At 38.8% G+C, this 12,940-nt stretch overlaps 4 protein-coding genes and 1 pseudogene across 4 annotated transcripts; 4 read left to right on the forward strand and 1 right to left on the reverse strand.

The window, feature by feature from the left end:
- Nucleotides 1–119: 119 nt before the first annotated feature.
- LOC146319370 (histone H1 pseudogene) lies at nt 120–1,084 on the forward strand (annotated as a pseudogene).
- Nucleotides 1,085–4,027: 2,943 nt separating this feature from the next.
- Nucleotides 4,028–4,898, reverse strand: LOC146319371 (histone H3). Its single transcript, XM_084729978.1, has one exon. The coding sequence runs from the start codon at nt 4,494–4,496 to the stop codon at nt 4,086–4,088; it is 411 nt and encodes a 136-aa protein (XP_084586104.1). The 5' UTR covers nt 4,497–4,898; the 3' UTR covers nt 4,028–4,085.
- A 2,191-nt stretch (nt 4,899–7,089) lies between these two features.
- On the forward strand, nt 7,090–7,505 carry LOC146319372 (histone H2B 1/2-like). Its single transcript, XM_084729980.1, has one exon. The coding sequence runs from the start codon at nt 7,090–7,092 to the stop codon at nt 7,459–7,461; it is 372 nt and encodes a 123-aa protein (XP_084586106.1). The 3' UTR covers nt 7,462–7,505.
- Nucleotides 7,506–8,680: 1,175 nt separating this feature from the next.
- On the forward strand, nt 8,681–9,047 carry LOC146319373 (histone H4). The gene has a single exon (XM_084729982.1). The coding sequence runs from the start codon at nt 8,687–8,689 to the stop codon at nt 8,996–8,998; it is 312 nt and encodes a 103-aa protein (XP_084586108.1). The 5' UTR covers nt 8,681–8,686; the 3' UTR covers nt 8,999–9,047.
- Nucleotides 9,048–11,760: 2,713 nt separating this feature from the next.
- Nucleotides 11,761–12,192, forward strand: LOC146319374 (histone H2B 1/2-like). Its single transcript, XM_084729979.1, has one exon. It carries the CDS (start codon nt 11,774–11,776, stop codon nt 12,146–12,148), a length of 375 nt encoding a protein of 124 aa, XP_084586105.1. The 5' UTR covers nt 11,761–11,773; the 3' UTR covers nt 12,149–12,192.
- Nucleotides 12,193–12,940: the final 748 nt, after the last annotated feature.

Raw genomic sequence — 12,940 nt, forward strand, 5'->3', positions numbered from 1 at the left:
TGGAGGCTCTCTGAACAAAATACAGAAAGAATCAGAGCTCAGCATGAGTTCAATGCGAAGAGACACGAGTCCACTATCGATCTTTTAACTGTCAGCCCTCGGCATTGCTTCCACGGTTAGTTTTGAGTGATTTATTGATGAAGAGAAAACACAAGTGAGCCGACAGTCAGGCTGCACAGAGGAAACACGAGCTGAGTTGATTCTCTACGGTTCTCATGATGTGTTTAAGTGCAGCCCCTTACGCTGAACTGTCAAACCGTTTACTCGGACTTGAAAGAAGTGAAAATTGAAGAAACAATGGCAGAAGTTGCTCCAGCTCCAGCGCCAGCCGCCGCCTCCGCGGCCGCTCCGGCTAAACCAACTAAACCGGCCAAGAAGAAGGCCCCCACCAATAAGCCGAGGAGGGCCGGCCCCAGCGTCAACGAGCTCATCGTCAAGGCTGTGAGCGAGTCCAAGGAGCGGGGCGGTATGTCTGCGCCGGCCATCAAAAGGTCTGTGGGTGCTGGAGGCTACGACGTGGAGAAGAATAAGGCCCGTGTCAACACCGCTATCAGGAAGTTGGTGGCAAATGGGACCCTGGTCCAGGCCAAGGGGACCGGGGCATCTGGATCCTTCAAGCTGGCAAAAGTCGCTCCGACCAAAGTAGCTAAGAAGACCGGCAAGAAAGCCCCTCCCAAAGCCAAGTCACTGGCAGCGAAGAAACCAGCAGTTAAAAAGCCCAAGCCAGCGAAGAAGCCAGCAGCCAGCAAAAAGACCCCGACCAAGGCTAAGAAGACTGCGGCAACCAAAAAAGCAACCGCTGGTCCCAAGAAAGCCTCCAGCAAGACCACCAAGAAGGCTGCCCCGAAGCCATCCAAGAAGCGTGTAGCTCCGAAACCCCCCGCAAAGAAGGCCGCTGCGTCAAAGACCAAGAAGACTGCAGCCAAAAAGTAAGCTGTCATCAGTTTCATTAAACCAAAGGCTCTTTTAAGAGCCACCCACATCATCCTAACAGAGCATATTCCTGTTAACTGTCACCAACAGCAGGTGCACTATTCACACTAAGAAATGTATTATGAGGGAAGACAAAAAAAAGAGTGATACATGAAATTCTAGGGCTACATGTGTATTTTTTATTTTTATTTTTATTTTTTGTATCTATTTATTTTAAATTTAAGAATACAAAAATAATTATGCCTCAGAGGAGATTCAGTGACATTTGTCCCAATTGCTACTCTGTATTATTTTCAAATTTCCAACTTGCACATTTCATTGTTTTAATGGTGCAAACTTGTGCACATTTCTGCACAACTTTACAGCCCTTTCATGTAAACAGTATTGTATTCATTTTTTAGTACAACTATATTGTATTTTTCCTTGTCTTAGTGGCAATTTTCTATCCTATTCTATCCTTGACTTGTATTTGCTATTAATTCATCATTTTGGTAAACCTACCTGGCACTTAACTTGTGATTATTGTATTTCTTGTTATGTGATGTATTAATAGGTATGATTGCTTTAGGTGGTAAACGTTCCCTTCGTTTATCAAAAAACACCTAAATTCCTATTTTGTTCCATAAATGTCACAATGAATCCAGTATAAAACTAAAGTAGTGGATGACACTGAGTAGCACAATGGTAGTGATGTGCTGCAAATTTATTTTTTTTGTGCATTTATATAAAGACCACATGTACTTATTTCCTTAAATTGCAAATCTTATTTTTATGTTTATTAAAAGTGTGATTTAATTATGTTTGTTTGCACAACCAAATATTCACTATAACAATGAAGATATTTGGAAAAATAAACAAGTAATGATGAAATCTGTTAAATCTTAAGACTTGAATGTAACAAAAGTGAAAATTGTATTTTATAAAATGACCAGTAGAGGGAATCAAGAACTGACAATTCTCACTCAGAAATCATACATCATTGCTCATAACACACTTACCTACAATACACAAAGAACATTACATAAATTATGAACCTTTATTTTTGAAGATAATTAATTCTTCACATAAATCAGTATTTAGTTTATTTGATTTATAAAGGGATGGTGTGTAATGATAGTAATCATTTACAAAAAATTAAAACATGGTTACACCAAATTTAGCAAAATGACAATTTAGCACAATAACTACCTTATGAAGTGAGCAGGTTTATCAGTGCACGTGCCTTACATAATAAAAACAGTAAGTAAACACTGCACAGTATACAAGTATACACAAAAAATACCTTTAATAATGACCACTTTACCAAAAAAAGAAAAAAAAAAAAAAAAAAAAAAAAGCAGTAAGTGCACACTGCATGGTCAAAATACTGACTGCCTGATGGACTGACTGCTTAAAATTCAGTTTTTCACATCCCAGCAGAAACTTTGGTAACTTGTGATATTTATTTCATTGTGATGTCAGAGAAGGAATTCACTTTAGTGGCTGTACAAAATTATATGTAACAATGTATAGAATAGATCATAAATGCAGATTTTTTTTTGATTTTTTTTTTCAAAATATTTTATTCCTGGGCTGTTATAATAATTAGAAAAAGTTATTTAGCACACATGTTTATGGGAAATTATGTTATAATTGTTGATGTTGCCTAAATGAACACCAAGCACAAATCCTTGTTTTGATCCTGCATTTCAATTGTCTCTGCTTTTCTATTTTATGGCCACAAACAACAACAACATACAGTATGTTAGATGGTTTGGTACAAAGAAGTTGCAATGTTTACATGCTTTGAAAAATGTTTTATCTGTATTTTGTTACACTTGCATTTACAGCAGTGTGTTGTCAAGAGTGGGCCAAAGTTATTTTGCAGGGCTTTAAATCTTTTTAATTACATGCAGTTTGATAAAAAATCTTGGTTATCATATCCAAAACACCAGCTAATTGTCAGTACATGAAATCCACATCTGAGATGGGATCCAAATGGTTCTGAATTTTGGCATCATATTTGTCCAGATCTAAACTGTGAAATACTCAAATGCAGCATTTTGGACAGATCAAAAGTTTGTTTATTATTTATTTTTATCTAACCTACACACAATTGTTTGTTCAAATATGTGAAGTAAACATACAAAGTAGACGGAACATATATTGACCACTAAATACGTAGGTACTGTTCATTACAGTTGCTGACTTTTGATAAACCAGCTTGTTTGCTGTTACTGTAACATTCCTGAGGGTGGCAACAGAGGGTCATTAATTCTCTTTAAAGAAAGGAAGCATTTTATTTATTTTTTTTACCATCAAGAATCCATTTTACTTTGATGTGACTGTGTATTTCATTTTTAAGTAATACGATCTTATATAAAAATAGTACCGCAAAAATCACTTTGAACTACCGTGTTTTATTCTAACAAACCCTCATAGCGCAAAGCGGAAGCGCTACAGGTAAGCTCTATGCTGATTGGACGATCGTAGTGCCCACAGCGCCCCCGTTTCTCAAACGTGACACGAAGTCACGCGGCTTAAACAAACAGTGTTTATAAGAGCCACTCACTACTGATTTAAGAGTTAATTTCCTTTGTGAAATTACGTGCGACATTCCCCAATATTCATCTAGAGGTGAGTAGTCTAAAAAAAATAACTAAAACTGAAGTATTTCAGAGACCTTCAAACGTAATAATCGCCAACAACACGTCTAATATTTGTATATCATCTTTCTACAACTTGTGAGGCTCCTACTGTTTAATCTATGTGTGAGGGTACGGTATATGGTATGCTTAGGGTGTTGTTTTTTGTCTTGAGCAATTATAATTCAGTTTGTTAATCATTTATTTTTAATGTGGATATTAATTTTTGTCTTCTACTGGTATGATGTAACACTACAGGCGTAGTTTTACCATTAAAGTGGCATTCAAGGCCTTAAAATGTCTGAAATACTCAAGTCATCAAACGGTCCCAAAACATGATCTTCAACGAGTTTTGCTATAAAATGTAAGTAAGTAAGTGTCATTTGAATGTATGATTTTATCCCAGAATTTTAGTAGTTTTCTAGAATTATAGCAATAAGTTAAAGGACAAACTGCTCTGTCAGAGTATGTATGTGGCTCTTAAAAGAGCCGTTGTTTTGTTGGTGTAAACAGATCTCAGGTCAGTATTTAAGCCCTCTCTCCACGGATGCGGCGGGCCAGCTGGATGTCTTTGGGCATGATGGTAACCCTCTTTGCGTGGATGGCGCACAGGTTGGTGTCCTCGAACAGACCGACCAGGTAAGCCTCGCTGGCCTCCTGCAGAGCCATGACAGCAGAGCTCTGGAAGCGCAGGTCGGTCTTGAAATCCTGCGCGATCTCCCTGACCAGGCGCTGGAAGGGCAGCTTGCGGATCAGCAGCTCAGTGGACTTTTGGTAGCGACGGATCTCTCTCAGAGCCACGGTACCAGGCCTGTAACGGTGGGGCTTCTTCACTCCTCCGGTGGCCGGGGCGCTCTTACGGGCAGCCTTGGTTGCCAGCTGCTTCCGTGGAGCTTTTCCTCCGGTAGATTTACGGGCTGTTTGCTTGGTTCTGGCCATTGCAGTTTCTAAGGTTTATCTGCGTTCACAGGTAAAGACTGAATACCAACTGCATGAGAGCCGTAGCTTTATATAGAAACTCTCCAGTGACGTCAGCGCTGATCGGTGCAGCGCGCGCTGTAGCTGATCAACTATAGGATAAAAGAATTTAAAACTAACCAATCCTCCAGAGCGGATGTCTAAAAGCAAACGTCACATGAAAGATCAGCGTTCATCACGTGTCTATTTACTGGTAAAGTAACCTCGAACAAATGTAAATAGGTCTTTCTAAGACTTACATCCCGAAACGTGCTCTCATTTATTTTGGTCTTGTAAGTTTTACACATGTAAATGTGTGTAAAGACATAAATAATTTATTATTAGACCACAGACGTGAAAAAAGATGCTAATACTTCTTTCTTATTAATCTAATATTGCTCTTTGTATATTCTTAAATGTTAAATTTAATCTGTATATCTTTAACTGAGTCCTCAGAAAACAATAAAGCTATCAAAACCATTAATGTCTGTGGCCACTTTGATGTTTTTCACTGACATTTCTGTCACACTCTCACAATTTTTCTTTATATATTTTATCCATTTTTCCCCTTTCTTTAATTTACTTTGTTTCATCTGTGTTTTCATTATCCCCAGCTATGTGATAGTCTCCATGCTGTGTTTTCCTTTTCATTGCTTCTTTCTTTATTTGATGCTGAATGTACCTTTACATTGTTTGTACTGAGTTATTGAAAAAAAGTGTCTCTTTACTGGTGTGGAAAAAACAAAAGAAGATAGTTTGTACTTGAGTTAATTTGACAGCGAAAAACGCAAATTATAAAAGTTACTTGTAGGCCTGTGAAGTAGTACTTATTAAACAAAGGCAAAAATGAAAAAATAAACTAGAAATAGCCTTATTCTTGTCCTTGTCCTTAAATGTTACACTTGAAAAACACCAAGGGTTAATATTTATTCATATCTTATGCCTCTCATACACTAGAAGACTAGTATGGCTGCAGAAAAAAAAAAAGTCCCATTTTTGAGCCACCAATTTGGCAGTATTTGTTTGTTTTAATTAAGAATTTCAAGCATCAACATGCAGGAGGATGCAGAGCAGGAGCCATAAATGACAGCGCCCCATGGGAACAAGGCATTGTGAGATTGAATTAGTTTAATGACTGTATTCAGTGACATGTGAATTTGACTTAGCTAACTGTGAAAATGTGTTTTACATGTATTGTTGCTTTAGCAGCCAGGCAAATGTTAGCGTCTTCTAAAATGCTTACATTCGAATGCTGGCCTTCTATCTTCTCAAGAGATTATTTATGATCAGTGATGGAAGCTTGTGGCTTCCCAAAAGCCTTTATCCATATGGTTAAATGTCTGTATATAAAATCAAGTGTCCATGTTAATGTGAATGGCTTTTTAACAGACCCTTTCTGTGTTGAGAGAGGAGTCAAACAGGGCTGCCCACTGAGCGCTGATTTATATGTTTTGGCAATAAGCCCCTGAATTAAAATGATTAACTGTGATCCTCTTATTTCTGGTATTCATGTTGGAAATTTCTGTAATGTTAAAGCTATGGCTTACCCTGATGATGTCACAGTCATTATTAAGAACCAGTTTGAGTTGGATGTTTTAATTAAACACCTGAGTTTGTATGAGCTGGCATCCAGCAAAAAAAAAAGAGACTAAAACCTTGGCACTTGATAACAATTTAAGTGTATACACTGTATTTTTGCTAATTCAATTATGTAGTATTGTTGACATTTGATGATGTTGTATTATTTTTATGATATATTATTGAATTTGTCTGTTTCATATTATTTTGTATCCATGTAAATTCTCCCCTCTTTACTTTAATAAAGTATTTAAAAAATCAATGATCCAATAAAAACAAATAAACATAAATAATAATCCAAAAGAATATAACATACACATCAATAAATAATTAAACATCACAAATTAAATGTGAGGACAATTTCTGTAAAGTCGACAAGCTCTTCATAATATGTACTTTTGCATTGCTGCATACCACAAGATCTGTGGGAGTACTGTCTGTTTTTCATGTTACGTAACAAATCTGTATACCGAACCCTTTTAGTTTATCTCAGTATTATCAAGTCAGAGACACAAGAGCTCAAAACCACCCCAGTTTATCTGTATTTCTGTATAATATTTTAATAGGGGTCATTTCTTGTTTTGCCTTTAATTAATAATATTTCTCCATAGCTCTGCAGAGCCTTAACCACCATATACACTGCCTTTTAGTTTGTAGTTTTTACTTTCCTGGTTGTTCCCCAATTCAGCTTGACACTGTTGTTTCACGTGGATCATTATTATTATTTGGGTGGGTGGTGGACAGATCTAATTAATTACGTTTTTAACCCGTTTCTGTACCCGCTCTTAAATTTCACTGATCCTACCCGTTTTTTTTTTCTCTCTTTCAATTCCTTATCTTGCAAACGGTTGCAACGGTCCTCTTTCACTCCCTGAACGGAAACTCAGCCAATCCTGTGCGAGTAACAGCGCAGCAAACTTTGCATAGAACAAACTAAATAATACCACCCACGAACATTAACGATTATGTGTTGAAGTTATTTCAAACGAGAATAAAGATGCCCGATGCACCTAAAGCAGCGAGAAAAGGCTCCAAGAAAGCCGCGTCTAAGAGCGGCGCTAAGAACAGCAGGAAGAGAAGGAGACCCAGGAAGGAGAGCTATGCCATCTACGTGTACAAGGTCCTCAAGCAGGTCCACCCTGACACCGGTATTTCCTCCAAGGCCATGGGTATCATGAACTCTTTTGTGAGTGATATCTTTGAGCGCATCGCCGGTGAAGCCTCCCGTCTGGCTCTTTACAACAAGCGCTCCACCATCAGCTCCAGGGAGATCCAGACCGCTGTCCGCCTCCTGCTGCCTGGTGAGCTGGCCAAGCACGCTGTGTCTGAGGGAACCAAGGCTGTGACCAAGTACACCAGCTCCAAGTAAACCTGTTCTCAACCAAACAACACAAAGGCTCTTTTCAGAGCCACCCACTTCACCCAAAGAGTTTTATTCCTATTGATATTTAAACATGTAATTGAATGCTTTTCATATGCTGTCATTAAAAAATGTCCAAGAGAGATTTAAATTTTGTCAAACTAAAACTCAGGCTCTCTTGAATAAAAGTTGAGCACCAGAGCCTTTCATGGATTTGTATTAGAGTGAAATGTTACAATTTGTATGACTTTCCAGGTTAAAATGAAAACAAAGTATAGATGAACTTACTTGGTTAAATTAACTTTTTATATTAACTATACAGGTTTTATTTAGTCAAGTCAGTATCTTATTTTAAGAACACAACTAACAGTAACTACAGCTGTGTGTAGCGGAGTAAAAAATATTTCACTCTGAAATGCTGTGGACTGTATTTAATGAACATCTTATTTTCGTGTCTGGTCATTTGTATGTCCATAATTGGATTGTTGTTCATAAACACATTAACTAACAACAAACCAAACATTCCAGCACATGAATCCAGCATCATCTAAAAAGCACAATTCAACATCATCCAAAAACTGACTTAAACATAAATGTCACACAAACGTAATGGGAGATATTTAATTTAACTTTATATATAAAGTCACACACCTTGATCAACATTGCAGTAAAATCATTCTGTAATACACAATACGTACATATACACATAAAGTGTCTGTATCCATTAATGCCAAACACTATTTAATCCAGTTTACAAATCAATAGTTAGTTGTAATTGTAAAACAGTAATATAATAATAGAGCTGGGGAATTTTCCTCCTGACACGTGCTTAAGGAAGATATTCAGAAACTACAAAGAGGTTGATTAAAAGGTTTTCAATTAAACCTTCAATCTCAAGTACCTAACAAATATTTAAAAAAAAGGGACATTAGCTGTTTTTTAAACAATACTTGTTGTAAGTCGTGTTATAAAGACTATGAACTATGAAGTAGGTCTAATAAGAAGCTCCATATAGAAAAGACTGTTGCTGAATCATGTCCGTTAGTTTACTTTTCATTTAACTTAACATTTGTCAGCTGACTTCACCCAGGAAACAAAGCAGGAAGTAGCGCAGTTTGCCACCACCCATCGAAACTTGCGACATCTGCTTTCTAACACGTCCGTAGACACACTATAAATTGAGAGCGTCTCGAGGGCAGTGATCACATCTGACTCACACGAGACAAGAAGGAAAATGTCTGGCAGAGGTAAGGGAGGTAAAGGACTCGGAAAAGGAGGCGCTAAGCGTCACCGTAAGGTTCTTCGCGATAACATCCAGGGAATCACTAAACCCGCAATCCGCCGTCTGGCTCGCCGTGGTGGTGTGAAGCGTATTTCTGGTCTGATTTATGAAGAGACCCGCGGGGTTCTCAAGGTGTTCCTGGAGAACGTCATCCGTGATGCCGTCACCTACACCGAGCACGCAAAGAGGAAGACGGTCACCGCCATGGACGTGGTGTACGCTCTGAAGAGACAGGGTCGCACCCTGTACGGCTTCGGAGGTTAAACCTGATCCTCATCTGATTCTGAAACACAAAGGCTCTTTTAAGAGCCACCCACTTCATCTGAAGAGTTTATCCTGTTATACTTTATGATATAGAAAAAGCTTGTGAGGAGTTCATTTAGCTGAACGAGTTGGTTATGTGCAATTCCTTCTGTATCATGAGGATCAAAATAATGGTGATTTAATTTTACTGTTCAGTGCTCATGGTTAATATTCTGCAGGTGTTTTATCTGGCAAGTGCGCCACCTACTGTCATAATCTACAAATACAAGAATATTAACTACAGTTGATAAGGAATATTCATTTGCCTTTAAAATCTTTAGATCTCTTGTTCTGCAGATGGAAATTACTTCATGAAGACAGATAAGCCATGGAACAACACTGTTCTACAAACTGTTGTGTGCACTTTTATTTTTTCCAATCTTCTGTTAATGTTTATTAACCTAAAGTACTTGCTATTAATTATTGGTACTTGACAATAGACCTGATTTTGATTATTTTGTCTTACCATGTGATGTATAAATGGACTTTGTTCTTGTATGATTGCTTTAGGTAGTAAACTGTTAACAAAATACATTTGGAAATTCCTCTTTTGTTGCAAATGTCACAATGTATAAAATGTAAGGATCACACTGAGCAGTATAACATGACTGGTGTGCTGCAAATCTTGTCTTTTGTTTATATTTATCTTTTTGTGTATTCAATTAAAGACCTACTGTGAACTGTCCTTTTGTCACTGATGTTACGTCTCTCTCCTTTGGTAATGAAGCTTTTATGAAATGTTTTTGAGTCTTTGGCACAGAGTCACCGCACTTCAAACGCACCTCCTCCTTCACTTCCATATTCTGTGAAGATCAAGATTTACCTATTCACAATGCTTAACATTTTAATTATAAATAAATCAATTCAATACATATTGATGATGTGGTCCTTGCTAGTAAAATATTTATTTGCAACAAGCAAAATAAAACTTAATTGTATACCCACATGTACTGCACAGCCCTGTTAAGCCACTTGGGTGGGCTTTCAGTTGTGGAATACACTTTTTACAAGGCAAATTGATGTTACATTAGTTATATTTCTGTAAACTTGAATATTGAGCTGTGTAAAAAAATACTTTACATGAAGAGGGCATGTCTATAAATTTATATCTGACAGTGGTTAATGCATTATCTCTATAACTATATATACTTTCATCAGTCGTTAGAGGCTTGACCAAGATGGCAGCTTGAGTAGATTTTCTTTTGCGGCGCTGTGCACCAGATTTTTGAAAAGTTAAAAAGGTAAGTAAAAAGTTTTCTATTCTGTGTTTTTATTTCCTGCCCGCTGTTTTAGAGGAGTCATTTTGCTTGACATGCAGTTTTTGTGCGGCGATGGGGAAAAGATGTGAGTCTACACGCCCTCTGGCATTTCGAAGAATACTGCAACAAACAACGTGTTAAGCATAAACGTCTCCACACTGGCTCATGAGTCACAGATGAGAGAACGCAGGTTACGTATTGTAACCCCAGATTCTATGTGTATAGGTGTAACCCTCTAAACTGTGGGCCCCACTGGAGAAAGCTGAAGAAAAAGCTGGCTTAACTGGGAGCAGAGCTCGGGTCACGCAGGTGTTATATACTCTGGATGTAGACCTGAGAAAAGTGTACACAGTGTACAGTGGTACGAAAGAAAATCTTGTGTGTGCATGGGGATAAACCCAACAGCGACGGTTCTTCGAAGGCGAAGCCTATATGAAATAGAACAACTAACCTTGAGACAACCGTTTGCTAAGAGCTACCACCTCTCCAACAACAAAGACCTCACATCACTTGAACTTGCAAAGAAAATTTCATCAGTGTCAAACAGTGCCAAGGTTGTCTCTGTTTCGTTGTATGGAAACCCATTTCACCGTCACCAATGTGATGAAAACAAATGATCCGTTAAGTCATTATCAGAAGGTACACTGGTGGAAATGGGCTTCCATAGATTTAGTATTCGATCAAATGTTAAAAATTTAGTCATAAGGTTCTTCTATCCACCTCCCCTTAACTGACTTAAACTGGGCACTGTACGATTATCGAAATATTGTTCTCCAGCTCCTACTGTTTGAGTACATTGTCTACGATGTAAAGCCAGTGGCAATTTCAGACACTCTTGTTTCCAGCTTCACAAAGGTGCAAAGAGAAAAAAAGGAACTGACCCCAGGAAATCAACCCGTGACTCTGCTTCCACTGTGTGAGAGCCTGACAGCGGGCCACCCAAAATTTCTGACGTGTCAGAAACAAATCCAAACGTCCGACGGCCGTTTGGGAGCAGCTGACAAAGCTGAAATTTGTTCCTATTCTAACGAGAGTCGTGGGGCTCAAAAATTGGATCAGAAATATGCTCAAATTGCACAGCTTTAGTCAGAAATTAGGCTTAGCACCCTAGAAGACACTTTTGTGGCATTTGTATCACAGACCTCCATGTTGATTTGTTTAAAACATTTGGAGGAACCCTTGCTTTAACATACAGGGATCTTAATATTTGAAGAAGGTTTGATCACAGCCCACTGGGGATCCGTGGAACTGAAATGCAGTATTACAAACATCTGCCTCTCTGTCTCTCACTCCTGCACCATAAAACTCAGTGCAGTTGGCAATGCGGATATGACTCATACAACAAGCTGAACTTGCATGACTAGCTCAGCCAATCACAGGCAGGGGACTACACAGCTGCGTTTGCATGAAACCTGTATAAAGAGAGTCACTCCTCCCTACTCAGCTCATTCGTAGCTGCAAGTACGAACAAGGAAGGATGCCTGAACAACCAAAGACTGCGCCCAAGAAGGGTACGAAGAAAGGCGTGACGAAGGCTGTCAGCAAGGGCAACAGGAAGAGGAGAGGCAAGAGAAAGGAGAGCTATGCCATCTACGTGTACAAGGTCCTCAAGCAGGTCCACCCTGACACCGGTATTTCCTCCAAGGCCATGGGTATCATGAACTCTTTTGTGAGTGATATCTTTGAGCGCATTGCTGGTGAAGCCTCCCGTCTGGCTCACTACAACAAGCGTTCAACCATCACCTCCAGGGAGATCCAGACCGCTGTCCGCCTGCTGCTGCCCGGTGAGCTGGCCAAGCACGCCGTGTCTGAGGGAACCAAGGCTGTGACCAAGTACACCAGCTCCAAGTAAACCTGCTCTCAACTGAACACCCCAAAGGCTCTTTTAAGAGCCACCCACTTCACCCAAAGAGCATTTCCTCATGTCATAAACCAATACTCTGTAGTAAGAGTACAGAAAAAGACAGACATGTGTAACATCACTGGAGTTACTTTCATAATCTGCTCTTTTCTATTTCAAGAGTGTTATTCATGCTCTCAATATATCACTGTAATTGTCTGTATGTTTGGTTAGATCTGTTGTCCCTTTGACTTCAGTCAATCTAGAATGTAGTTGCTTGACTTTTAAGAGGAAAAAGGAAGTGTGATCACATAACCCCAGTTTTGGCCCCTCTCCACTGGCTTCCTGTCTAGATGAGGATTGATTTTAAGATTTTTATTTTTTTTTGCTTGTTTTGAAAGTTTTAAGTGGGCTGGCACCACCGTATCTATCCAAGCTCTTACATCTTCATGCTCCACTCAGGGTAACAAGATCATCTAACTGGTTGCTCCTGGACGTTCCTAGATCCAGATGTGAAAATGGAGGCCACTGAGCCTTTGCAGTGGCTGCCCCTAATTTATGGAATAACTTGCCTGTCCATATAAGAGCTGCTCAGAAACATTTGAGTCACTGTTTAAGACCCACATCTTCTCTCTGACATTCAATTCAGGCTGAGTTAATCGCCTGTGCTGCATATGTGTGTTATGTATATATTTTTGCTGTTTTAGTTTACTTATCCAATTCTTATGCCTTATTATGCTCATTTGTTTTGTATTTTAAGCTTGTAAAATGTTTTGGTGAATTGACATTAACATTGCTCCACAA

This window comes from Lutjanus erythropterus, chromosome 11 (genome assembly GCF_056507025.1).
Source record: "Lutjanus erythropterus isolate fLutEry1 chromosome 11, fLutEry1.hap2, whole genome shotgun sequence".
In the NCBI taxonomy this organism is placed as follows: Eukaryota; Metazoa; Chordata; class Actinopteri; order Lutjaniformes; family Lutjanidae; genus Lutjanus; species Lutjanus erythropterus.

Excerpts from the sequence above, each read along its gene's own strand:
- LOC146319371 (XM_084729978.1), bottom strand. The coding sequence starts at position 4,496 with ATGGCCAGAACCAAGCAAACAGCCCGTAAATCTACCGGAGGAAAAGCT.
- LOC146319372 (XM_084729980.1), top strand. The coding sequence starts at position 7,090 with ATGCCCGATGCACCTAAAGCAGCGAGAAAAGGCTCCAAGAAAGCCGCG.
- LOC146319373 (XM_084729982.1), top strand. The coding sequence starts at position 8,687 with ATGTCTGGCAGAGGTAAGGGAGGTAAAGGACTCGGAAAAGGAGGCGCT.
- LOC146319374 (XM_084729979.1), top strand. The coding sequence starts at position 11,774 with ATGCCTGAACAACCAAAGACTGCGCCCAAGAAGGGTACGAAGAAAGGC.